This window comes from Sorex fumeus, unplaced genomic scaffold (assembly GCF_029834395.1).
Source record: "Sorex fumeus unplaced genomic scaffold, SorFum_2.1 ptg000043l, whole genome shotgun sequence".
NCBI classification, from domain to species: domain Eukaryota; kingdom Metazoa; phylum Chordata; class Mammalia; order Eulipotyphla; family Soricidae; genus Sorex; species Sorex fumeus.
This window is the reverse complement of record NW_026606100.1, coordinates 30159037-30185611: the sequence shown is the minus strand read 5'-3', so window position 1 is coordinate 30185611 and position 26575 is coordinate 30159037. Positions and strand designations below refer to the sequence as shown.

General features: G+C 42.3%; 1 protein-coding gene and 1 non-coding gene across 3 annotated transcripts in view; one reads left to right on the top strand and one right to left on the bottom strand.

Annotated features, from left to right (window-relative positions):
- The window catches only part of SLF2 (SMC5-SMC6 complex localization factor 2), a 47198-nt gene extending 37197 nt beyond the window's left edge, over nt 1-10001 (bottom strand). For both annotated transcript variants that reach the window (XM_056120498.1, XM_056120499.1), the window contains exons 1-4: nt 9523-10001; nt 6617-6660; nt 5289-6010; nt 3498-3552 (exon numbers count right to left, since the gene is read on the bottom strand). In XM_056120498.1, the coding sequence (XP_055976473.1) occupies nt 3498-3552; nt 5289-6010; nt 6617-6660; nt 9523-9662 (961 nt within the window). In that variant the 5' untranslated portion in view covers nt 9663-10001. The remainder of the gene's footprint in view (nt 1-3497; nt 3553-5288; nt 6011-6616; nt 6661-9522) is intronic.
- LOC130030014 (U6 spliceosomal RNA) lies at nt 829-935 on the top strand. Its single transcript, XR_008793445.1, has one exon. It is a non-coding gene; the product is annotated as a U6 spliceosomal RNA (small nuclear RNA).
- Nucleotides 10002-26575: the final 16574 nt, after the last annotated feature.

Sequence of the window (26575 nt, the reverse complement as noted above, 5' to 3'; positions counted from 1 at the left end):
CATTGGAGACTTTGTTGTTACTGTGTCTGGCATATCGAATACTCTCGGTAGCTTGCCGGGCTCTCCGAGAGGGGCGGAGGAATCGAACTCGGGTCGGCCATGTTGGCCGCTTGTAAGGCGAACGCCCTACCCGCTGTGCTATCGCTCCAGCCCAAGTTAAAAAAAAAAAAACCTGCTAATTTTTACTAAGAAAAGAATCACAAAAGTACTTTCACTCACTAATTTTTTGAGTATGGAACTATATGGCTCCAGAAATATAACATCTCTACATAGATTTTTTTTTCCTTTGGTGGAGGCAGGGGTGTGTTCATGTCTGGCAGTGTTCAGAGAGCACTCCTGATGGTGTTTGAGAAACCGTATGTAGTGCAGGAGATCAAACTAGGGTTGGAAGTGTACAAGGCAAGCTACAGTAACTCCCTTACTGTCTCTCTGGTCCCTATTTTACTTTAGTATGTGTATAACAAGTTGAAGGCAGACCGATTTTCATCCAAGTTATTTCTCCCTAGTTTTATTCTTCCATATGTATTCATAGAGTCTTTAGCTGTGTTAAAAATTTAACTGTGCTAAAAATGATACGCTAAGTTTCCAACTCCCAGAAAGTCTGAGTGTGACACTATTTAAAAATGCTAAAGGGTCACACCTGGCAATGCTCAGAGGTGACTCCTGGCTCTGCACTCAGGAATTACTCCTGGCAGTGCTCAGGGGACCATATGGGATGCTGGGAATCGAACCTGGGTCGGCTGCGTGCAAGGCAAATGCCCTACCTGCTGTACTATCACTCCAGCACATTCATCCCGTTTCTTAAGTTTGATTAAAAATGGGGGTGAGGTGCTAGCTTTGGCAGCACATATATTAAAATTGGACCGATATGGAGAAGATTAACATGGCACTTGTGCAAGGATGACAAGCAAATTCGTGAAGCGTTCCATATTTTTAGGAAAAAAAAATGGGGGTCAGTGAGATACCATAGAGGTCAAATGTGTTTGACCTGTTTTGATCCTGGTACCACATACATCACGGAACATCACCAGGTGTCAGTCCTGAGCAGAGCCATAAATAGCCCTTGGCATCACTAGGTGCAGCTCCAGTCACCACTGTCCTCCCTCATGCCAAGACATTTAATTAAAAACAAAAATAAAACTTAAGAGTTAAATAATTAGACAGCTTGATCAATAAATAATCTGAAGTTAAAAATAAAAAATTAACAAACATGTTCCACCCCATATTTCTATAGACATTTCCAATTGGAAGAAATAATTCCAAGTTTATTCAGTTTCCTGAGGAGAAGGGTCTTACAAAATAGGGTAGATGTGCAGGCTGGAGAGATACATGGCAGTTGGCCCAGGACTGCCAGGAGTGATCCCAAGTGCAGAGCAAGGAGTAAACCCTAGTATGGGCCAGTGTGGCCCCAAAACAAAAAATGAAATAAAAAAGATCTCAAGTTCATGTCTTCAAAATACTGTGTAACTCTAAAATACACTAAAAACTATTTAACTTGACTGCAAGGGTACTGCATAGCACTATGGGCCCAAGTAGCACCACAGGGCCCAAATAGGATCACATCTTCAAGCCTTAATACTCAACTGGCTGGTCTGGTACGCTGAGAATCACTGAGTACCATGAGTATCACTTGGGAACCTCTCTACCTCAAAATAAATAAATAAAGGTTTTATGTAAGACCCAGAGAATGAGTCAAAACTGCCTCTCTTTTTTCACTGCTTTTTCTACTGTTTTGGTTTCTAAAAATAGCTGCCTTATAAGAATATGTGGATCAAATGAGTTGAAAAAACATAGAATGGGGATGGAGAGAGATAATCACAGGGGCTAAGGTGCTTGCCTTGCATGCAGCTGACCCTGGTTCAATCTCTCATATATGGTCCCTCAAGCATTGCCAGGGGTGGCCGCTGAGCAGAGTCAGGAATAAGCACTGAGCACTGCTGGGTATGGCCCAAAACGAACAGAAACAAAAAAAATAAGAGATCAAGGCATAGTATACAGCAACAGTGATGTTCAATAAATGGCATCACTTACTATGTCCAGTGTATCTTACTACATTTGCAGAAATTTGTGAAATCTATTTTCTTGTCCGTCCTTCCTTCCTTCCTTCCTTCCTTCCTTCCTTCCTTCCTTCCTTCCTTCCTTCCTTCCTTCCTTCCTTCCTTCCTTCCTCCTTCCTCCCTCCTCCCTCCCTCCCTCCCTCCCTTCTCCTTTTTTTTGGTTGTTGGGCCACACCCAGTTGTGCTCAGACCTTTTTCCTAACTCTGTTCAGGGATCACTCCTGGTAATTCTCAGGGGATCTATGCAGTACCCGAGAATTGAATCTGGGTTGGTCACATGCAAAACCAAGTGCCTTACTCACTGTACTATATCTTTGACCTCTAAATATTTTTCAGCGTTTAGGGGCTGGAGTGATAGCACAGTGGGTAGGGCGTTTGCCTTGTACGCGGCCGACCTGGGTTCAATCCCCGGCATCCCATATGGCCCCCCAAGCACCGCCAGGAATAATTCCTGAGTGCAGAGCCAGGAATAACCCCTGAGCATCGCTGGGTATGAGCCAAAAAGCAAAAAAAAAAAAAAAAAAAAAAAACCACCTTTTTCAGTGTTTGTATTCATAGCAGAAAAAGAACTAATAGACCAGATTACTAATAGTTATTGAGGGCATTTTATTTTCTGTATTATAAATATCTTCAGTATTTGAATTTTATACTGTTTTAGTTAAAAAAATTTAAAGATTTAATTAACCTGTAGCTGTTACTGTGTACTTTCTCAACTGATACTAACAATACAAACTATCACAAAGATGAATTGATACTAAAAGTACAGACTGTCATGAAGATGTCCTTGAAATCTGATAATTAAACTACTATAACCATGTGACTTAAACTATAATAAAAAGGTTTTTGTGTTAAAAAGAAATCTTTGAAGTACTAAGAAACACCCTTTTGAATTAAAACTCAAAAAGTCCTCAATTCAAGAATGTAAGACAATGTTTCTTAATGTAACCAAAGATTCAGTAGAACAAGGAACATTAGTGTGAGAAACACAGTAAGGCAGAGGAGGATCAAAACAAGCCATGTGTAGGCTAGAAGTGATAGTACAGCAGGTAGGGTACTAGCCTTGATACAGCTGATCCTGTATGGTTTCCATTCCCCACCCTGCCCCATCCCCAGCACTGCCAGGAGTAGATCATGATTGCAGAGCCAGAAGTGACCACTGAGCAGTACCAAGCGTGGCCCCAAAAACAAATCAAACAAAAAACCCCTCCAAAAGCAAAACAACACCCAAAACCCTACCCTCAAACAAACAAACAAAAACCCCATGTGTTTTAATACTCAATTTAGGAACTATTTCTTTTGAACGTAATTTTGCCAAACCTGCAATTTACTTGAGATACTCAACTATAAAAAGAAAAGTGCATATTTAAACAAACTGCTTTTAAAAACAGTACCACTAAGATGCAAATTTATTAAAATTTTTTTTAATTAAATTGATTGTACCTGAAGGTTCCCATGAATCAGATGAGGATCTTTTTCTTGAGAAATGTCCATTTTCCTATTAGTAAAATGAAAAAAATACAGGAGTTGGAGGCAATAGAAAACGTGTACTCATTTATACACAAACTTCTAGACCGAATAAAACAAGCATCTACATTTTGGTAAATTACAATGTCTGTAATAAACTATCTTAAATTCTTAAATTTTAAGAAAAATGGGCATTTGTATCATAAAAACATCTTAAAATAGTTCTCCTAGTGCGATATTCATATTAGTCACTCAAGATTAATAACAGCACACTGCACTCTTATTATGCTAGGCTTCTAAGCATAAGTACCACCAAACACTGTCCCTGTTCCTGTCCTCCCGTTGTTCATCGATTTGCTCGAGCGGGCCCAGTAACGTCTCCATTGGAGACTTTGTTGTTACTGTGTTTGGCATATCGAATACATCACAGGCACCAAACACTGAAATCCTATAAAAATGAACAAATGTTACTCAACTCCATTTATCATTAGCAAATCTATTGCTAAAGGCACTAAACTCCTTGTAAATGTGCCTTAGATTTACAAATATTTTCCAGCAATATGTGTAATGCAACAATCTCCACTCATTTTTTTAATATCCTTTTTTTTTTTGTTTATCTAGCCTAAAAATCTCATAGCATTTAATATAACATTTTCTTCATATTTGACCGCTTACTTGCTTCGGTATATACAGAAGTTTGAAACCTTGACTTCCCAGGGGAAAGGTAAAATTTTAATACTAATCTAAGACCTACTCTCTAAAGAGAGATCTAATGCAGAAATCTAAATGCAGAGTTATAGATAGTTACTATGTCATCACTATCATTAAGTTTTCTAAGACCATTACTCAATTATCTAAGATTTATAGGGAAATGTTAACCAGATACTTTCAAACTTCAAAACACATCAGAGTCATCTTTCAAGGCTTTTAATCAACGTTGTTGGGCTCTCTATCCAGTTTCTGTTTTGGTGGGTTTAAAATCAGCCTAGGTATTTAAATTTTTACTAAGTTCCCAGATGAACCTGATGCAGCTAGTCTAGGGCACTAAGCCTTATGCTGAGATTATAGATTTTCAATTCCTCCAGTTATCCTAAGGACTGGAGCCTAATTTTCAGCAAAGTCTAATTTAATAATCACTTTACTTTCCTTAAAAAAAAATAAAAGCTTCAGTGTTTTCTAATAATGAACTTTGCTCCTGCTACGAATTATTATTTTAATTTTGTTTTTTGACCTCTAAATATTTTTCAGTGTTTAGGGGCTGGAGTGATAGCACAGTGGGTAGGGCATGGCTATGCTTCTGGCTTTTGAGTTCAGGAAAACTTAAATGGTGCCAGAGATCAAACCTGAGTCAGTCAGACTAATGAAAGACTTACTCACTGTATTATCTTTCTGGCCTCAGGTGTGGAAAAAAAAAAAGGGCAAGAAACACTACTGAGTTTGACAGAGTTCTAGGAAATCTAACGAAAACTGCATATGACCGTATTTCCTTAACGAAAGATACCAATTGTGTTATTGTTTTTGCATTTAGTATTCTAAAGACAATAAAGCAGAGGTAAAGCTTAATTCAGTAATTATTGTACATACAAGATTTTTTCTTTTTGGGTCACACCTGGTGATGCACAGGGGTTACTCCTGGCTCATGCACTCAGGAATTACTCCTGGTGGTGCTTGCGGGACCATATGGGATGCTGCGAATTGAACCCGTATCGGCCTCGTGTAAGGCAAAGGCCCTACCCTCTGAGCTATCACTCCAGCCCCAGTACATACCAGATTTGAAAGATTACTTTTTCCAGGGATGACATCATTCTGTTTACTCTGCTCCTGCACTGGTTTACATTTTCTTCCGACGCTAGAGGATTTTAAGGAAAGATTACTTGCTTCTGAAAAAGAATTTTCTGAGTTGATTCTCTGCTCCATTTGCTCCTTTCTCAACTTCTTTAGTTCTCTTTCTCTGCAGTAGGATGCTAGTGACAGCTGGAACTTAGCTCCCAGGGGGCTTTCTCCTGGGTGGTGCCTGGATAGGCTGCCCCTGCTGCTCAGACTTCTGGAGGTCTTGAAGATATCAGTGCCTGTGGTGTGCTTTGTGGAGTCTGAACTGGTCTTGCTTCGCTCTCGGTCCTTCTCTCTGCTCTTTTCGTGAATAAACAGAGACTTTCTTCTCTCTGGAGATCGATGTTTTTTCTTGAATGCTTTCATGTCTTTTGGCGAGTGGTATGAAGAAACATAGACTTTTGTAACTGCCTTTGGGTATTTCGTGGCTAGTGACACACAAGGCCGACGTGACTCATGTACACCATGATCTTTATGGTGTTCTTTGTCACCTTTCATGAAAGTCTCTAAAATAGGGCTTTTTTCTGATGACACCCTTTTGGGTTTAGATTTTTTTGGTGATGAATGTTTTCTTTCAAACTGTTCTGTCCCAGGGATGGACAAGCCACTTCCTCCATATTTGATGTTTGATTTTTGTGGAGAATCCAACATGTGTCTGTCTGAATAGCCAATAAAAACACATACAAATTGCATGTTATTAGAAAGAACACATTTTTGTATTATTTAAATTGTTACCACAAATTTAAAATGATAAACAAGTCAGTGGGAAAGGAGAAAATAGTTGGAGCAGTTTGTTAATATTCTTAATTTCATAAAGCATTCTGACAGGAATAAACTATTATATTAAAAAATTATAATAAAACAGTATTAAATGGAGTTATTAACTGGATTATTTTAAATGTTAGAAAACATAACTAGGGGCTGGAGACATAGCACAGCGGGTAGGGCGTTTGCCTTGCATGCAGACGACCTGGGTTCAATTCCCAGCATCCCATATGGTCCCCCGAGCACTGCCAGGAGTAATTCCTGAGTGCAGAGCCAGGAGTAACCCCTATGCATTGCCGGGTGTGACCCACAAAAAAAAAAAAGAACGCTATTCACAATGTTTAGAACTTACCTCTGGAAAAAAAGCACTGCATCTTCATATTTTTAATTCTGTACACTGTCTAATCAAACTAGTAAGTTTTCAGTGAATTGAAAACTGAATTCACCCATCTCCCAATCCCTGAAGATTCCACCAAAAAATGCATTAATAGTACACATACCTTGTTTTGAAGCTGGTCTGAAGAAATCTAAAATTGACTGCTTCCTGAAAATAAAAGCATAACTAATATGGTATCACATAAGTATTAAATTCTCAATAACTCAGATTAAGTGAATCTATAGAGGTTGAACTTCACTAATTGGTTTAATTATTTGGTCTGACAATGGTGGTAATGCTTTGCAAAGAAAATCAGAAAAATTCACTTCCTGCAGGAGTATTTATGAAAGCATAACTTGAAATTTATATACCATATAGTTATATAAATATATATAGTACTCTAAAAAATGATGATTGGAATGTGGATCTAAAGAATTTGCAGTGTCTTTTAGGACTGAAAAGTTTTCTGCTACAATATAGTAAAAGATATAGTAAAAGACCTTGAAGATGGAGACCTGATCCTATTCTTTGATATCTTTGGTGAATGGTACAAAATACTACTAAATAGATGTTTGTTAAATGGAAGGGAGTTTATAAAAAAAACAAGTAGTAATCAGGATCATAATTAAAGTAGATGAATGGCAATATAGTGATTTGCTGGTCTGGGGTGGCACTTGAAAAAGGGTGTGCTGTGAGCTGGAGATAGTACAGCAAGTAAGGTATATGCCTCCCATCCTGCAGACCTGGGTTCAAACCCTGGTACCCCAAATGATCACCCAGAACTACCAGGAGTGAGCACTGAGCACCACCCGGCGGGGTCCCAAAAGAAAACAAAACTATGACAGGGAAAAGGCAAGAAAGGATCCAGTATTAAGCATATATTATCCTCTGTTTATAATATAGTATGCTCCAATTTGTGTTATACCACATCCTACTGTGAACCATCAGCGGTATACATCAGAATCAATGTAACAGCAAAAATTAAGAGTGAGTCTTCACAACTAGTGTTTTAAAATCTTAAAATTTTAAAAGCAAAGAATTCTTACAATATTGACAAATACAACACACTGTCTGGGGAAGCACAAGAAAAGTTAAGAGAAAAAACTAAAAACCAAATCATTCTAATTCTTAGAGATTTCAGCAACCTACAAATGAACACAAAATGAAATAGGATCATATTACCAGAAATTGTATTCTGATTTGTTCATGTATTTAAAGCTTTGGTCAACTGCACAAAGCAAAAAATAATTTTCTGGCAAGTTTGCTAAAATGTATTCTTTACCAAAAGAGACAAATTATAAACAAAGTAATCATAAATATTTAGCCTCTATGAGGCTGGACTACTCAAAGAAAACCAACAATCCAATGCCCTTGAACTGGGCACATAAAAATTACACAGATCTTTAATGGCTTAACTCAGAGTTAGCAATGTTTGTCTGAAAAGCTGGTAGGAAAGCTAACTGGTTATGAAATGAGTGCCGAGCTAAAGAATATACATTTGTTTTCGTGACATACACTAACTCCACAAGAGAGTAAAAGGTAAAACACTAGAGGTTCTACGAGGAAAGGATGTGTTCAATTAGGAAAGACACAGGAATGAGAAGCAGCTAAAAACAAAATGTTTATAGATTACTAAGCATAACACTATAGCGCTTCCTAATAGTAGAGTCCACTCTCCTTTTATTGATAAAACAGAGAGAAATTGGTTTTGAGTAAAACACAAGAAATCTGGAAAATAATCACAAAAAAGAACAGTTCCCTAAATTTGTTAAGCATGGAAATACCAATTACTTATGATTAATTAATAATTTAACAGTTCACAAACCCTTATCTGATTCTTCTGGGGTGAACTGTGTTTTAGAATTTGGAATATACTGGGGTCTAGAAAGGGGTGACTTGGCTGTAGTATGTAAGGCCTCCACTGAGGTCTGACACTGAATCCCAAATTCTCCAAGAAAAATTTAGGAATCTTAACACTTAATGGGATTGGGGCTGGAGAGACAGTATATGCTGCGGACCCGGGTTTGATCTCGGGTACCACATATGGACCCCCAGCATGCAAGAGTAATTCCTGAGCACAGAGCCACAAGTAACCCCCTGAGCACTGCTGGATGTGGCCCCCAAACCAAAAACAAATAAATAATTAAAAAAAAAACCCCACTCAATGGAATAAAGACCATATGAGTTCTAGCCAGGTTTGGCTGCCAAGTAACATGTGATGCCAAGCCATTAAAACTTTTGGTTCTTAAAGCTTTCAGGATCGAGACAAGGGGTTGTGGACCTATATCCCAATATAAAAGACAACTTTACTGTTCAATGTACAGGCTTTTAACCTTAAAATAAAAAAGACAGTACCAAGTGGGTAGAGAATTTAAACATATTTTATTGTCAGAGGATGTCATTGAATGAAACTCCCCATCTCATTACACAGCACCCACAGAATCTTTCAAAAAACAAAAACAAAAACTGGCCTCCGGGAGAGGCGGAAAGATACCTAAAGGGGAAACATCATCTTCTGAATCTCCCGTCTTTCAGATATGGATCACCGTGTAATGTGGACTCCTACAGAGTAATTCGCGGACGGGCTCGCCTCGGCTCACCTTGTTACATAATTTCACACCTCTCCCCCCCCCCCCTCCGCCCCCCATAAGAGCTGGATTACGCTAGGAAGCCACTCAGATCGCACAAGACCTTGACAACGGACAGAAAACGACCTAAACGTGCACCGAGCAGTTAGGGCCCAGGGTCCAGCCGGCGTAAAGGACAAAAATCACGTTCTACCTAAGGCGGGTTCTCCGTAGCCGTCCAGGCTGCGGTCACTAGCCCGAGACCAGCGTCCCAACTCCAGGCAAGGAAACTCCAACTCCCAGAAGCCCCCGCGCGAAGGCGGGGCGGGGGGTTGCCAGGCCCCGGAACCCCGAGGCGGACGCTCGCGGAGGATGGCGGGAACTGGGAGCGCGGCCGTCCGCAGTCCTCCCTCATACCCTTGCCCCCGCGACCCGGCCCCTTCTCCAGCCCTCTGCACGGTACCTGTCCCCCGGGCTCTCTGTTCTCTTTCCCGCTGCAGCAGGAGCGGTACTACCGGGTCGCAGATGGCAGCGCGGGGGCGACGACCCCGGGGCTGGGGATGAGGGGAAACCTGGCCTAGCGGACATGTAGCGCCTTGTCATGTCGGCGCCGCTGGCGACGGCGGCATGAGCTGTGGCCGGCGAAGTTGGGTGCGTGGTTGCCGTCTTGCTGCTGGGATTCGGCGAGGCTGTCGGAGCAGAGGTGGGCGGCACCCCCTTCTATCTTCATGGCGGTTCTCTCTCTTCGGAAGTGACTCCGGTGTGAGCGGGAAGGAACCTGAGGACCAGCGGGGGGCGGGCCGTGCCTGAAGCGTCGCGTTTGGATTGGCTAGCCTGGCGGTCCTTCTGGCCGTGGCGCAATAGGCAGCCGCGGCCTCTCGGGGGAGGCGGGGTTTCGGGAAGGGGGCGGGGAAAAGGAAAACAGCCCTCCGCACTCCGCCCCCCGCCTCCCGCCTCCCGCCTCCCCCCCGCCTCCCGCGCCACTCCATCACGTGCGCTCGCGGGGAGCGCACTGCCGCGTCCCGGCAGCTTTGGCCTTGGCGGGCGCGCGGGGGCGGGAAGGCGCGGGCCCACCCGACTGGCGCTGCAAGCGCTGCAGGCGCTGCGGCGCCTGGTACCGGCTGGCAGATCGAGGGCCTGGGGGCGAGATGTGCACGAGAGAATGCGAACCCGGCAGCTGCCTCAGTGACAACGACCACCAGTTGTGCCTCAGTACCCCGCTGCTGTCCATCACATGCAGCTGTCCATCTCCTTATCGTCTTAAGGTTAAAGTGCCCTAATGCTGTCATCATTTCCTCCGAAGCCTGCACGGCCTTCTGTTTAGATAGGGCCATTTATGAGGTTTAAGTCCAGAGCTGGAATCCCCCCTCTTTTGCCGACCCCCCCCGCCCCAAAAAAGAAAACAACATTGAAATAAATATTATTGCACATAAACACTTCGTTCCTCAACTGTAGAAAGGTGGTTTCGGTGCCTTTTACGCCCGGGGTTTTGAGTAAAACCCAATGGGTCAATTCTCAATGATGCCCAACGAGAGAAGTCTGGTATTGTGAATCTGCTGGTGGTCTCATCCTTCTTCGGAAAGGACTTATGCATCGGAGAATGCAGGCCAGGCTTTTCCTTACGACCTGAGATCCGCTTCCATAGCTATAAAACAGGTGTAATTCATTTCTGGATAGTCACCAACTACCTGGGGAATAGTGTTTCTGCACCACCGGGTCCAGAGTCTCTACCAAGCACCAAGCAAGTTACTGTTACCTTTCCTTTGTCACACTTTAGCACTTGATTATTGTCAGGACCAGTCCCAGTGGTCTTTGACCCTGGTGGGATGTTGGGGGTGCATTTACAAGCAGGAGGTGCCTCTCTTCTGCTCAGCATCTGCACTACCCCTGAAGCTATCTCCTCAGACCGTTCTTAACACTTTAACACTAAAATGTTCCAAAGACAGGCCAGATATTGCAATCATACCTGTTAATTAAAATGCCCATAGAAGGCTACACAGAGATTGGCAGACCTGGTCAATTAATCAATGGAACAAAATCTTATCGCAAAAGGATTTAGCCTTTAAAGTTTAAAGTAAAGATTTAAGTGCTGCGGTAGCTGGACTTATTCGACTGGCCTGAAGTTCAGCTCCTTTCCCTTCCTTTCTCCTAATAACTGAGAACTTACCGCACCTAGCATTGTTCCTTACATAAAAAGAACATAATAGATACGCAAAATATGTTGAGTGAATAATGATGATACACTTGTTTATTGAAGCTCATTTCCTTATTATTCTATCTCTTGTAGTAGCACTTTTTTTTCTGTTAGTTGTTCCTACACTGGTAAGCTCATGCTTCTGTAACAGCACATCCACAAACATTTAATCTGCTCTGTTTCATTGCATGCTCAGCCCATAAAGGAGTAATGCATAAAAACATGTTCTGCATGATCAATTACTTGCTTTTCTTGGATTATAGTATTTGAATCATCCAGCCTTTAAAAGTATCACTTTAAGTCTGTATTCATGCTAGCGAACAATAGTTTTCACATTTTCTTAATCTGAGCAACAGATTATAGAGTTAAGTGAGGCAAGAAATCCCTTGATCAATAAAGGGAGATGGAGTCATAATGAAAACACAATTTAAAAAATCTCTTCTTAACAGGGCAGTAGTTATCTAAATCCTCAATAAGCATCAAGGCTTTTCTTTGTTTAGGCTGTATGTGATAACGGTACAGATTTGGGTTGCCCAGTGAGATACGCTCAACATACTAACCAGAAACTACTGGGAATGTTTCTTAAGAATCCTCCCACCCACTCCAGGAAATAGTGTTAAAAGTCTGTTTTGTCTTCATACTCCTTTTCTTTTGAGTAAGTTTATATATTTACACTATATGCATACACATGCACATACACAGTTAATGTAAGGATTTTTTAAAAACATTAATTTGTACAGAGGACCCAGAAGCATATGTTCCGCAAAAGATGTTAAAGACCTCTCTCTGGTGTTAGCATGTGAGGAGGCAAGAGGAGAGAGAGAGAGACTAAAGTGGGTCTGGAGAGAGAAATGATGAAAGAAGTAGACAGGACTAAATTAAAGATCGCAACAATTTCAGGGAAGATGGAGGAAATAATTTGGAGAAATTAAGACTAGATGGACACTAAAGGCTAGTTTGAGTTTTTGCTTTTGTTTTATTTTGGGGCCAGATCTGGCAGTGCTCAGGGCTTACTCCCGGCTCTGCACTCAGGGATTGCTCCTGGTTGATCTTGGGGGACATATTGGATGCTGGTGATCGAACCCAGGTGGACCCATGTGCAAGGCAAGTACCCCACCCACTGTACTATTGCTCTGGTCCCTAAAAAGGCTTGTTAGAGAAGCTTTCTGGGCATGAAGATGACTAGGGTGATAAGGAAGCAGGAATGGGGGAACTGGGTGGCATTTACTCCTGTGAGTAAATTCTGTGGGGGTTTAGTTCAGTTTAGTACCCCGGTTTAGGAAGTATCCTGGGTGGTAAAAAGACAATAGGAGAGCTGCCTCTGACTTTGTGGGAAACAGCAGCAGAAACAAAATGACAAGAACAAAAGATTAAGTTTTTTGGGAGAGTCAAAAGGTGGATGTGCAAAGAGAAGTGACTGTCTAGCTGATGACAAGAGTCCCAGATCACAAAGAGAAAACAACTTGGGCAGAGTAGTTCAAAATGTAACTTGGTAGGCATGTACTAAAAGAGCATGAGGTCCATATAAATGCTAATGTTTCTAGTAGCAGGGAACTCTAAATGTAACTTCTGACTCCACAATAATGACCTACATTCACTCACTCGGAAATTGCTACATTCTGGAGTAAACTCCCAAGGCCTTTCTTAGGGGAATAGGCCAAGAAACAAAGAAGGTTTGCAGAAATAGTGCCCTCCCTCTCTTCCTCTCTGTCTTCTTCCCTCTCTCTCCTCTCTCTCTCTCCCTCTCCCACCCACCATCTCTCTCTTTCTCTCTCTCTGTCTCTCTCTCTGTCTCTCTGTCTCTCTGTCTCTGTCTCTGTCTCTCTCTGTCTCTGTCTCTCTCTCTCTCTCTGTCTCTCTCTCTCTCTCTGTCTAGGGGAGGGGAGAAAGTGACCTAGGAAAGGGGATAATGAACAGATACAGAGAAGCTTGAAAACTTAGAGAAAGTAAAATCACTTGATGATCCAATGAGGGGTAAGCTCCAGCTCTTTAAGATCTGTGCAAATCATTTTGCAAATGGTTGCTGAGCTCAAAACCACCCAAATGCTTAGAAAGAAAGCACTGGCTTGGTTTAAAGCCAAAGGCAGTGTAATGTGATGTCATGTAACCTAAACTTCCTGGGAGTAATTAGTAGAAGTTTGCAAAAAACAGATCTGAGTACATTTATTTTAAAAGAAAACTTTTCATAAGTGGAAAATCAGTTTCACTTGGAAATTGACAAATTTCCAAATGAAAATTAACTGAAAACTTAGAACTTAAATTTAAAATAATTGGTTTAAAAACTACATATACATTCCAGTTTCTTCTAGAATGGTATTGTTTACTAGTAGGATGAAGCATAAATATTACTAAGGCATCTGAAAGCAAAGAAACTCTGGAATTTTTCTCTAGCCTCTTAACTACATTTTTTTTTTACACTCAGCAGCTCACTAAAGGATTTTGAAATCGATGTCATGGGTCACAGACCACATTGAAAAATTTGAAAGAAGGAATGGAATTGAGAATATTGGTGCATATCATGTAGTGTAGGGGTATGTGCTGCTTTGCAAAACTTCCATTTTTATACGTAATTTATATGGTAGTAATTTAAAAGTGTTTCTGTGACCCTACTGTGGACCATGGTCAAATCACTTGAAAATGATTGCTAAAGTCTGAATTCATATTTTATTCTTCTGTATCAGTGGCACCACACAACAGAAGCTGGGCGAAGAGAGAGTATAGTGGGTAGGGCACTTGCCTTATTTTTAATACAAGGGTAAAGGTAAGGTAAAGGCCCTCCCGTTGATCGTCGATTTGCTCGAGCGGGCCCAGTAACGTCTCCATTGGAGACTTTGTTGTTACTGTGTCTGGCATATCGAATACGTGTCTCGGGTAGCTTGCCAGGCTCTGCCGAGCGGGCGAGATACTCTCGGTAGCTTGCCGGGCTCTCCGAGAGGGGCGGAGGAATCGAACTCGGGTCGGCCATGTTGGCCGCGTGTAAGGCGAACGCCCTACCCGCTGTGCTATACATATAGTCATAAATAAAATATAGGATGGGGCTAGAGAGCTACTACAGGAATTAATACACTTGGTCAAAACTGACCTGGGTTCAATTCCTGGCATCCTGTATGGTTCCCTGAGCATGCCAGGAGTAATTACTGAGCACAAAGTCAGGAATAAACCCTGCTTACCTTGAATGTAGCCCAAATTCAGAAAGAAAAAAAGTCTCACAATGTTACTGGGCCCGCTTGAGCAAATCCATGAACAACAGGAGGACAGTGCTACAGTGCAGGTGTGTGTAGGGTTGGTGGGGGGGTACACTCAGCTGTACTCAGGGCTTACTCCTGGCTCTAGAGTTCAAGGGTCACTCCTTGCAAGGCTCAAGGGAGATATGTGGTGCCAGGAATGAAATCTGGGCTGGCTGCACGCCAGGCAAGTACTTAACCCATTGTATTTCTCTCCAGTCCTAGTTCATATTTATCTTAAAAGATTTGCATGCACATGCATTTTATTTATATATACTGGTCATCTTGTCACATAGGTTGTTCATTACAAACAATGCCATCATTGACATCTATGTACATAATTTTTGTGCCCACATCCAAGAATTTCTTTTTTGTTTTGGGAGCCATACCCAGCAGTGCTCAGGTTTTTCTTCTGGCTCTGCACTCAGAGATCACTCCTGGTGGTGCTCCAGGGAATGTCACAGATTGAACTCAGGTTGGCCACATGAAGTAAATGCCCTCCCTACTATACTATCATTCCATTTCCAGGTATATGCAAGAATTTCTCTGGATCAGAAGGGTAAAATTATTGGATCACAGGGTATTTGTATATTAAATTTATTATTGGGCTGGAGCGATAGCACAGCGGGTAGGGCGTTCGTCTTACAAGTGGCCAACATGGCCGACCCGAGTTCGATTCCTCCGCCCCTCTCGGAGAGCCCAGCAAGCTACTGAGAGTATTCGATATGCCAGACACAGTAACAACAAAGTCTCCAATGGAGACGTTACTGGGCCCGCTCGAGCAAATCGATGATCAACGGGAGGGCCTTACTTACTTACTTACTTATATTCCAAGTTGTTTTCCATTATGATTGAATGATTTTATATCATACCAGCAATATATGAGAGTACTGGTGTCTGCTTTAATATTTTATACCATCATTTGTGTCTGCCTTAATATTTTATATCATCACCTTTCCCCCTCTTCCCCCTAAACTGAAGGGTGAGCATGCATTCTTTTTTTTTCATTCTTATAATAACAGATTAAATATGTCTTCATATATTGGGGGCCATTTAGAGTCTTCTTTTTTTTTCTTTTTGGGTCACACCCAAAACGGGGGTTACTCTTGGCTCATGCACTCAGGAATTACCGCTAGCAGTACTTAAGCGACCATATGAGCTTCTGGGAATTGAACCCAGGTTGGCTGCATGCAAGGCAAATGCCCTACCCGCTGTGCTATTGTTCCAGCCCCTAGAGTCTTCTTTTGTTAGTTGCCTGTTTTATTTCTCTTTTTTCTAAACTCTTTGTATTTTTTAAAATGAATTTGCTTGTAATTTTCTTTTGGGCTGGAGCGATAGTACAGCGGGTAGGGTATCTGCCTTGCACGTGGATGACCTGGGTTCGATTCCTCCACCCCTCTCGCCCCTCTCGGAGAGCCCGGCAAGCTAGCGATAGTATCTTGCCCTATCTTGCCCGCACGGCACATATTCGATGTGCCAAAAACAGTAACAAGTCTCACAATTTGTTGTGAGGCGTTACTGGTGCCTGCTCAAGCAAATCGATGAACAACTGGAGGACAGTGCTACAGTGTAATTTTTTTTGTTTTGCTTTTTTTTTTGGGGGGGGTCACACCCAGCAATGTTCAGGGGTCACTCCTGGCTCTACACTCAGGAGTTACTCCTGGCGGTGCTTGGGGGACCATATAGGATGCCAGGGATTGAACCCAGGTTGGCCGCGTGCAAGGCAAATATCCTGCCCGCTGTACTATTGCTCCGACCCCTTGCTTGTAATTTTAAAGAAAATTTGTAAAATTAAAGAGAAAACAGTGACTGGAGTGATAGTACAGTGCATGCAGCTGACCTAGGTTCAATCCCCAGCAACCCATATGGTGCCCTTGGGCACCACCAGGAGTAAGTCCTGAGTACAGAGTCAGGAGTAACCCCTGAGCATTGAAGGTTGTGAACAAGAAAGAATGAAAGAAAGGAAGGAAGGAAGGAAGGAAGGAAGGAAGGAAGGAAGCAAGGAAGGAAGGAAGGAGGGAAAGGAGAGAAAGAAAGAAAGAAAGAAAGAGAAGGAAAGAAAGAAAGAAAGAAAGAAAGAAAAGAAAGAAAAGAAAGAAAAGAGATATTTTGTGGTTGGGGAGACAGCTCAAAGGACTGAATTGCATGTCTTGAATTTGTGAGGCCCTGAGTTCCATCCTGGCACTGTGCATCCCTCCAGGTACCGTTACTTCTAAGCTTAGTTATAACTCACCACGAGTATGGTCTTTCTGGCCTCTGAGCAGCACTGGAGAGGCCCCCAAATAAAAGGTCCTTTTAAAACAATTTTTAAATATTCAGAAATCCTTTACAAGCCTCCACCTCCTCTCTCCTCCCCCGCCCCCGCACCCCACCACCACTCTGCTTCACCCACATATAGCTCCTTATCATCCCTGGTAAAGTTCCCTGCACAGCTCCCTAATTGGTACCTTGGCCTTGACTTGCCCTTCTTCAGTCCACTGCAGCCAAAACTACCTTTCTAATGAGCAAATCTGAGCATGCAACTCTCAGATTCATTACTGTCAGGAAACAAAGACAGGACAAAGACATTTCCAGCAACAGCAAAGATCCCTTCCTCTCCACACACATTTCAATGCAAGCTAACCTATTACTAAACCCTTCAACAGGCTGCACCAGCAACTCCAGGAGCCATCCCTCTCAGCCTGTGCAAGGCCATCTCTGTGCGGCTCACAGAACAGCAGAAATTAGCTGTTTCCAACACACCAGCCTGAGGCATGCTTCGGGGCTTTTGTCTGCTATCTTGTCCTTCTTGTCAAAACTTCCTTGACATCCTTAAAGATACCTGGTTGCTTCTTACTCAACCCTTACATACAAGGCTTTGTGCGAAACTCACTTACTATGCTTATCTTTTCTCAGATTGAAGATAGGATCTGCTCATTTTATGAGGCAGTGTAGCAGAGTGGTAGAAGCATGAATGCGATGTCAGATTGCAAGATTTTGAATCCTAGCTCTAGTATTCTTTGGGAAGCTGCTTAGGCTTCGTTTTCCTTCTTTGATAAGTGTCAGTAATAAAAGTACCTATCATGGTACTATTTGTTTGTATAGAATCAGTTAAAACATGTAAATTATAGTAGTGTCTGTCATCAAGTTAGGTGCTTAGTAATGATTCATTCTGATTATTATTATTATTATTTTGGGTGGGAACACATAGTAGTGCTCAATGCTTAGTCCAGACTCTGCACTCAGGGATCACTCCTGGTGGCTCAGGGAACCATTTGGGGTGCTGGGTATTGAACCCAGGGTTGGCCACATGCAATATAAGTGTCCTACCCATTGAACTATCTCTCTAGCTCTCATGCTTATTGTTTTAATGGTAGACATTTATATATTTGCAAATGATTCTTAATGTTATTTTCAGGATTAGAACTAAAAGTATTGAAGCAACTGTGTAGGATTTTTAGGCTGATACATGCTTCCATATAGGCTAGATCCTATAGTGGTGGCAGTTCTCCCAGTTGGTCCTACCCAGTTCAGACATCCCTCGATTTCCCAGAGCAAGGTTCATTCCCTAAATTGAAGGCAAAGGTTGTAGTTGGTGGAGGAGCAGTGGTTGTCTAGTCGCTCCTGAGATTTTAGGAGTAATTCCTCCATATTTGGTCTTGGTTTAGGTCTTAGTAGTGCCCTTTTTATCCTTCCTTCCTTCCCCAGCACATCTCTCTCAAGGCACTAGAAACATGCGTTGAAAAATGCATTCCACTAAACAAGTCTGAGAACATTCATTATGTTAAAAAAAAAACTATTAGTTCCTCTGTGTTACCACTTACCAGAGTTGCCTTTTGGGTCTTCTCTTTACCCCTGCAGTCGGCTTCCCTCTGAGGTTTCAGCATGTGGAAAACACAGCCTCTTGGTTCCCAGAGTCCCCCAGAATCCAGAGTTTCCTGTGTTGGAACTTCAGATGATCTTTACCATAATGTTCTTTTTGTGAACTCTCCCAAGCATAAAATTCTCACTTTGTGTTCTGACCAAAGCAGAAACAAATCTTTCCCTGGCAATTGGAAGCAGAAAAATTACACTTTGTTTTTGTTTTATGGAGCACAGCAGAGGAATGCCTTGTCTGATTTTCTAGAGACCCTGAGTGCAGCTGGCTTAGATCATAAATGAAAAATTCACATGTGGACAGGTGTGAAAGTCAAGGGATCAGCCCTGGGGGATTCTGGGTATTTCCAAATTAGCAGAACAAATGACAAAACAACAGGTGTCCACAGATGTACTGAGCCATGAGGCTCTTGTGCCCAAAACTTGCTTCAGGATGGAATTCTCTCATGAAGTCTGCCCTCTCATTGCAGGACCCTCCCTTCTCCCTCCTCCAGCAATCTGTATGGGACTTGGAAAATGATGCCCTTTGTTCAGGGCTTGGGAAATTATGAGTTTTGCCGACCTTATGTTATAGGTACAAGGTGATATGTGACTCATCCAGGACTAGCTGGCTTTAGAAATGAAAGTTCCAACGATCTTAGACTGCTTTATTAATCATGAACTATTGCAGCCTACCTACAGATATTGCATCATTTTGTTTCTAATTAAAAACTGTGGCTGAAGAAAATACTCAAAGGTGACCACAACAAACAGGACAGGGACCTGTGGAACAGGGGTCTTCAGATTCATAAAGTGTTTTCTTTTTTCTTTTTTAATTTTTATTAGTGAAACACCATGAGGTACAGTTGTAGACTTACAAATTTTTGTGCTTAGATTTCAGTTATACAATGATCAAGTACTCATCCCTCTACCAGTGCCCGTTTTCCACCACCACGGGTCCCAGTATCCCTCCCACCCCCTCATCCCCCCCATCCCACCCTGTCTCTGTGGCAGGGCACTCCCTTTGTTCTCTCTCTCCTTTTGGGTGTTGTGGTTTGCAAAAGAGGCGTTGAGTGGCAATCATGTTTGGTCTATAGTCTACTTTCAGCATGCTTCTCCCATCCTGGGAGGATCCTCCCAATACCCTTTATTTGGTGCTACCTTCTCTATCTGAGCTGCCTTTTCCCCTCCATGCCTCCAAGCCATCAAGCAAAATTCCTGGTACTAATCTCGGCCACTCTTGGGTGTTAGTCTCCTATTTTGTTATTTTCATAAAGTGTTTTCTTGATATATGGAAATATTTTTAGGCAAGTAAGAAGGAAAGGTCTGGCAAAAAGTGTTAATACCACCTTTCTTAATTTGAAGATCAGAAATGGGGTTGTTGAACCTTGGAAATTTGGCATTCCATTTTTTTTCTCTTTGGGTCACACCCGGCAATGCACAAGGGTTACTCCTGGCTTGTGCACTCAGGAATTACTCGTGGCGGTGCTCAGGGAATCATATGGGATGCTGGGAATCGAACCCAGGTTGGCCGCGTCAAGGCAAACCCCTACCTGCTGTGCTATTGCTCCAGCCCCCTGGCATTCCAATTTTATATTTCTTAAGGTAAATAGAAAACAGAGCCAGGACTATGGAAAATTTTATAAGCATTGTTCTTTTTTTGGGATGTGGGGTGGGGGGTGGGGGAGAGTGGGGCATTATCCAGTAGTGCTCAGAGCTCATTTCTGACTTTGTACTCAGAGACCACACCTGGCAGTGCTAGGGGAACCATATGTGGCACTGGGGATCAAAACAGTTGGCTGAGGCAAGGAAGCACCTTAACCCCTGTACTTTCTGTCTCTCTGTTCCTCTGTCTCTATGTCTGTCTGTCTGTCTCTATCATGAAAGTACAATACATTTTAAACAAAAACAAAACAACTTAAGTATCCAACAGTAGAGGATTGCTAGATAAAGGACAGAAGAGCTTTATTACACCACATGGACATTAAAAAGAAAAGTGACCGCCTGAGGACAAAAGCATTTATTCAAAATGACATATGCACATCACTGTTCATTGTGGCACTCAGGATAGCTAGGATTTGGAATTAACCTAGGTGTTCAACAACAGATTAGTGAGTCATCAAGGTGTGGTATACACACACAATGGAATACTACGCAGGAATGATGAAATCATGCAATTTGTTGCATTGTGGATGGAACTAGAAAAATCTGCTCAATGAAATAAGCTCGGAGAAGGACAAACAGTATGATATCATTTGTGTTTGGTATTTAGAGTAAGTAAAGGTAAAGGCCCTCCCGTTGATTGTCAATTTGCTCGAGCGGGCCCAGTAACGTCTCCATTGGAGACTTTGTTGTTACTGTGTCTGGCATATCGAATACTCTCGGTAGCTTGCCGGGCTCTCCGAGAGGGGCGGAGGAATCGAACTCGGGTCGGCCATGTTGGCCGCTTGGAAGGCGAACGCCCTACCCGCTGTGCTATCGCTCCAGCCCCCATTTAGAGTAAGTGGATGAGGAAATGCAGTGGTTTAAAAGGTAGGGGGGTGTTACCTAGATCACCCTTTGCCCCAGAATTCGGGAAGGAGAAGGAATGAAATAGAGTGAAGGGGAGGGGAGAAGAGATGGATGAGAAGCAACAGGGGCCGGGGTTCAGGGAACTCAGGTACATTGGTGGTGTTAAGCGATGATAGAGCTGAATATCCAAACCATAGCGTCAACAACACTGGCATCGAAAAACCCAAACTTTAATGCCAGATTTAAATGATGTCTGTCAAGAGGGCAAGCTGGGGCTAGGGTGGAGAGTAGAAGTGGGAATTTGGGAACACTGGTAGACAGAATTTGACACTTGTGGCAGGACTGGTGATGGAACATTGTATGTCAAAAATCTAACTATGAATAACTTTGTAGTTTATGGTGCTTTATTTAATAAAATTAAATTTTGGATAAGAAAGAATATTTGGGAATAAAGCTTAACAAAGAACTGAAAAAAAAGGAAAAGTGAAAAAAACCAAGCATGGGACATTATAAATAGAGTAAAATCCCACTTTTGTCTGGTGTTTCTTTTTCAGATTAGGTACATACTTTTATCTGAATAGGAGAGATGATTGGAGGGAAATGCATAAAGTTTCTGGCATTCTCCAACAACTTATTCTGGGATTAGAATTTAGACGAGATATCAGGGATTCATTAAACTTTATAACCTTTATTCTGTTTGGTATTTTTGAATTTTTAAAATAATTTTTAATAATTTTTTAGTAAAAAATTAATTGAGGATTTTATTCAGGCAAATTTCAGAATTTCAGCATTCAGAATATTTGGAAACCTGTCTCTCACTGCTAATTTCAAACAATAACATGTACTTGAGTTTTCTGTGGTAATTTTTGTTTTGTACAGGAATCCTTCTCACTGGGTTTGGGCTACTCCTAGCTCATTGCTCAGGGTTCACTCCTGGTGATGCTCAGGAAATTATGTGGTACAAGGAAGTGAACCCTGGACTCTAGCATGCAAAGCGTATTCATATAAATTCTTTTCATCTAAATGTAGAATTTTTACAATAATCATATCATAAGCCATAAAGGATTTGAGATACCAAAGAGTGGGTGGCATGAAGATCATGCTCTGTCTTTGATACCTTAAATTAGAAGTCAGTTACAGAAGGATTGTATTTAAATATTAATTTAAATGACCAATTTGAGAAATAGACCCAGACTGAAAAAGCCCTCTCAGTAATGATATAAAAGAAAAACTTGGACCAATGAGTTTTCTTTCATTTACGTTAATCCTTAATTATGACAAGGATATTTTATGCTCCTGGGTTGAACTAGCCATGAACAAATTAATCAGTTTACTTACTTGAATCTCTTTTCTTTCTGCAAAGGTTTGCAGGCACACAGTTGCTTGTGAACTCAATCCTGAAACTTCCTTGTCAGTGGTGTAAAGCTAATATATTAAAGCCATGAAATTCCTCCAACATCCTATCCCTTGGCTACAGGCACTGGCATTTGAAGGATTCTGTTTGTCTCTGGACAACAGCCCACACCTGCCAGTAACAATAATGTTTAGATACTGACATGTACAGATGCCCAAGATATGTCTTCTAGGGGAAAAAAGCAATTTGCAAGAAATGTGTATTGTATGTATTGTTAGTTACCTAATTTGCAACCTAGGCATGTGCTTAGAATACCAAGAAAGAAGGAAAAAGGCAAGGAAATAATATATAGTACTTATTAAAGTATGAATAATAAACATATAAATGTATAGCTTAATAAAGTAAAATATTTACAAGCATATACATGAATACATAGAAGTATTAGAATAACCATTGGTTTTGGGACCATACCCAGCAGTGTTCAGGGATTACTCCTGACTCTGTGTTCAGGGATCACTCCTGGCAGTGCTCAGGGATGGCACGGGTGGCAGTATGTGATGCTGGGTATCAAATCCAGGTTGTATTTTTCACTCCATATGCTTGTTTTACTGTTTTTCCCTCCTAGTGCTAGTATTGTACTCTTTAGTTCGTTTTGGGGTCATGCTTGGCAGCTGTTAGTCTTTAGGGGTTACTCCTGACAGTGCTTCAGGGGACCGTGTGGTACCTGGACCTGATCCTGGGTCTCCTGCATACAGAGTATATTCTCAAGTTCCTTGAATCCTCTCTCCAATGTCTCTTTAGCACTTTTAATTTGAATAACATGTGGGCAGGGTAGTAGCCACCCTAACCATTTCCAGACTGATATGTCCTAAGTCTCACTGTGATGTTATGACAACAATTTTGTTAAACTTTATATATAAACATATATGCCCATATATTAAATATACATATATTCAAAAAAGGCAATCTGGATCAATCCACCTAAAGTTAAAAGTGGTATGGGAGGAGGCATGATAGACGGATTGTACAAAGGTTAAGGCACTTTTCTTTCATATGGTTGAGCCTGGTTCAATGTCTGGTACTGCATATGACTTTCCAGAATCAGGACTAGCTCTTGAGCACTGCTGAGTTCCAAACCAAAACTTTAACAAAAGGTGGTTAGCTCTAAAGGGTAAAATTTTAATTTGTGGGTCAGAGCAATTGTATAGAAGATAGGGCACTTCCTTGGCATGTGACCAACCTGGATTCAATGCCATCTGTGCCATCCCTGAGCACTGTCAGGAATGATCCCTGAGCACACCTCCAGGAGTAATACCTGAGTAACGCTTGATGTGGTCCCCAAACCAAAATAAATTTAAATTTTTGCTTTTTATATTCCTATTTCTATGGGCTGGAGCAATAGCACAGCGGGTAGGGCGTTAGCCTTGCATGCGGCTGACCCGGTCGGCCCAGGTTCAATTCCTCCACCCCTCTTGGAGAGCCTGGCAAGCTACCAAGAGTATCTTGCCCGCACGGCAAAGCCTGGCAAACTACCTGTGATGTATTCGATATGCCAAACACAGTAACAACAAGTCTCACAACGGAGACAATACTGGGACCACTTGAGCAAATCAATGAACAATAGGAGGACAGTGCTACAGTACTTTTTATATTCCTATAACTTCTTTCCTTCCCTCAGTTACTCTTGTGAGAGTCTCATACATGTTTGATTTTGGGGCTTTTTGGCGGTCACCTGTCCTCTCGGCTGCTCACACACTTGGCCATGGTGCTTGCATGCTTTAGTTTTGATGCTTGCACATTCCTCGCTGGGATGTGCTGGAGATCACACACTTCTGCAGGTCTTGGACAGCAGAACTGCCAGGACCGTACTTGACATGTGTGCATGGCACATGGTGATGGGTTTCACAGCTTCAGAAATGCAAGGCAGTGGCGTTTGCCATGAGCCTTCTCCAGGTCCTTATATATCTATAACTTTTAACTTTTTTTTTACAATGAGTATGAATTAATTTTGTAGTCAGGAGAACAATGAAGACTTTTCTTTTTAAGTGTTCAGGTTGTCCGCCAGTAGCAAAGCACTTCCTTGCCATGTGTGAGGCCCTGGGTTTGATTCCCAACACCACAAACAACTCCACATGAAAAATAAGGGGACTTCAGTCAGTGAACTGTTCGAACTTGTCAGGGAATGTGCACTGTGTGTTCTGACTTCTCCTCTTTAGCTGCTGAGATGCTGCTGCTAACCTTGGGGACAAAGTCCCACAACCCCTATGCTTTTGCCTGCAGTTTCCTAGAATTCCTCTGAGCTCTGCTGCCACCCTGAATTTAGGATGAAGATTTCAAACTTTTTTTTCTTTTCCAGCTTTCCTGGCCTTCCTGGAACTGACATTGCTCTAGATCTTTTAATAAAACCTCTTTTTCCTAAGTCTATAGACTTTTGGGGTCATTCTTCCTGTGTGATACAGAACTTTAGGTAAATGCCCTGCATACGATAGCACAGCGGTAGGGCGTTTGCCTTTCATGCAGCCGGCCCAGCCGAGCCGTGTTCAATTCCTCCGCCCCTCTCAGAAAGCCCAGCAAGCTACCGAGAGTATCTCGCCAGCACGGCAAAGCCTGGCAAGCTACCGTGACATATTCAATATGCCAAACACAGTAACAACAAGTCTCATGATGGAGACATTACTGGGCCCGCTCGAGCAAATCGATAACAGGAGGACCGTGACCGTGACTGGATAAATATAAAATGCAGTTATGATCAAAGTTGCTCCATGTTTGGGGGTCACTCTCTGCTCTGCTCAGACTGACTGTGGGTCTGATGGTTTGGTCTTTGGTCCAGTCCTGAAGTTCTGTGGGAGCAAGGGGAGCTGGGGGAGCCAGGAGAGCACCATAAATTCTTAAAGTTGTGTTGGAACGGCTGATGTCATAACTCAAGCCTCTGCAGCAAGGAATGTGCGCTGGTTTCCTGACAATCTTAGCCAGAAGACTCTACCATAGAACAGAGAGCAGTTAAAAGGTAGCCTGTAGGCTCTGAGGAGATTGCAGAGTGCAAGAGGTGGGCCAGGGAAGTGACTGGGGTTGATAAGGGGCTTTGACTGGCTTAGAGGCTTCTCTGATAGAGAATCCATCAGAGTCTAGAGCTTCCTGATGACAAAGGCTGTGCCATCAACCAGGATTGACAGGTTTTTAGCTAATCCTTGACTTGGACATAACTAGACAACCTGTCTGGCCTGTGTGCTGGTGAAAAAAGGGACTAAGACTGAAATGAGAGGCCTGGGAGAGCAGCTGCCTCTCTCCCCCAAGCTTATGTTTATGACCCATGTGGGTCATGCTTAAGGAATAGTTGGCCAGGCCAGGAGAGCTCTGGAGAAGAGAGTGGGAGAGAATGAAAGGGGTGGGGGTCAGGGCACACCCTGAAGGCTCAAGGGTTGGCACACACTGCTCAGTGTGGACATGACGACCTTGGCACACACTGCTCAGTGTGGACATGACGACCCCTGACATTGCCAGGCCCAAACATGGCACTGCTTGGGAGCTCCCCTTCAAAAAAATCCCAGTGACACCATCAAATTAATAAATGGGCTAGAGAGATAGATTGAAGGGCTAATGGGACTCAGGACTTACCCCTGGATTTGCTCATGACTTACTCATACCATGGATCATTTCTGGTGGGGTTTGGGATGCTATGTGAGGGTCCTGGGGATTGAACCTGGGTCAGCTGCATGCAAGGCAAGTGCCCTTCCTGCTGTACTATCACTCCAGCCCCACCACAGTATTGCTTTTGATAATTGTCCAAGGTATGGCCATTTTACTTTATTTAAGCTACTATCATCATGGAGGAGCCCCCCCCCGACTTCTCAAGCCAATAATTTCTGTCTTTCCCCAGTATTTGATTAAGTTATATCAGACAGGTAGCTCAAGATTGGGCATGGTGGAAGTATTTTACACCTTAGAAATCTACCAGGGATATTGGTGGTGGGGAAAGTGCACTGGTGGAGGGATGGGTGTTTGATTATTGTGTGATTGTAACCCAAACGTGAAAGCTTGTAACTATCTCATGGTGATTCAATAAAATTAAAAAAAAAAGAAATTTGCCTTTTTCCTGATTTCCTGATTTCAACTAGCATACTACTTATCCCTACTAACGAGTTTTAGTCTGTTTTATTTTTTCGGTCTTGGATGAGTATGTGGGAGAAGAATATAAAGTATGAATAAGCAGTATTACAACACACCTAACATGCACCAACACATACATATTGTGTCTACATGTCTATAGGATGGGTCAAAGGGAATATAAGCCTTTCACTTCCAAAGAATTTGCCCCATTACTCTTGAAGAGTCTTGTATAAATTCACATTTCTACCAATAATGTAAAAAATATTTTATTTGCATACCTACCAGGAATGAA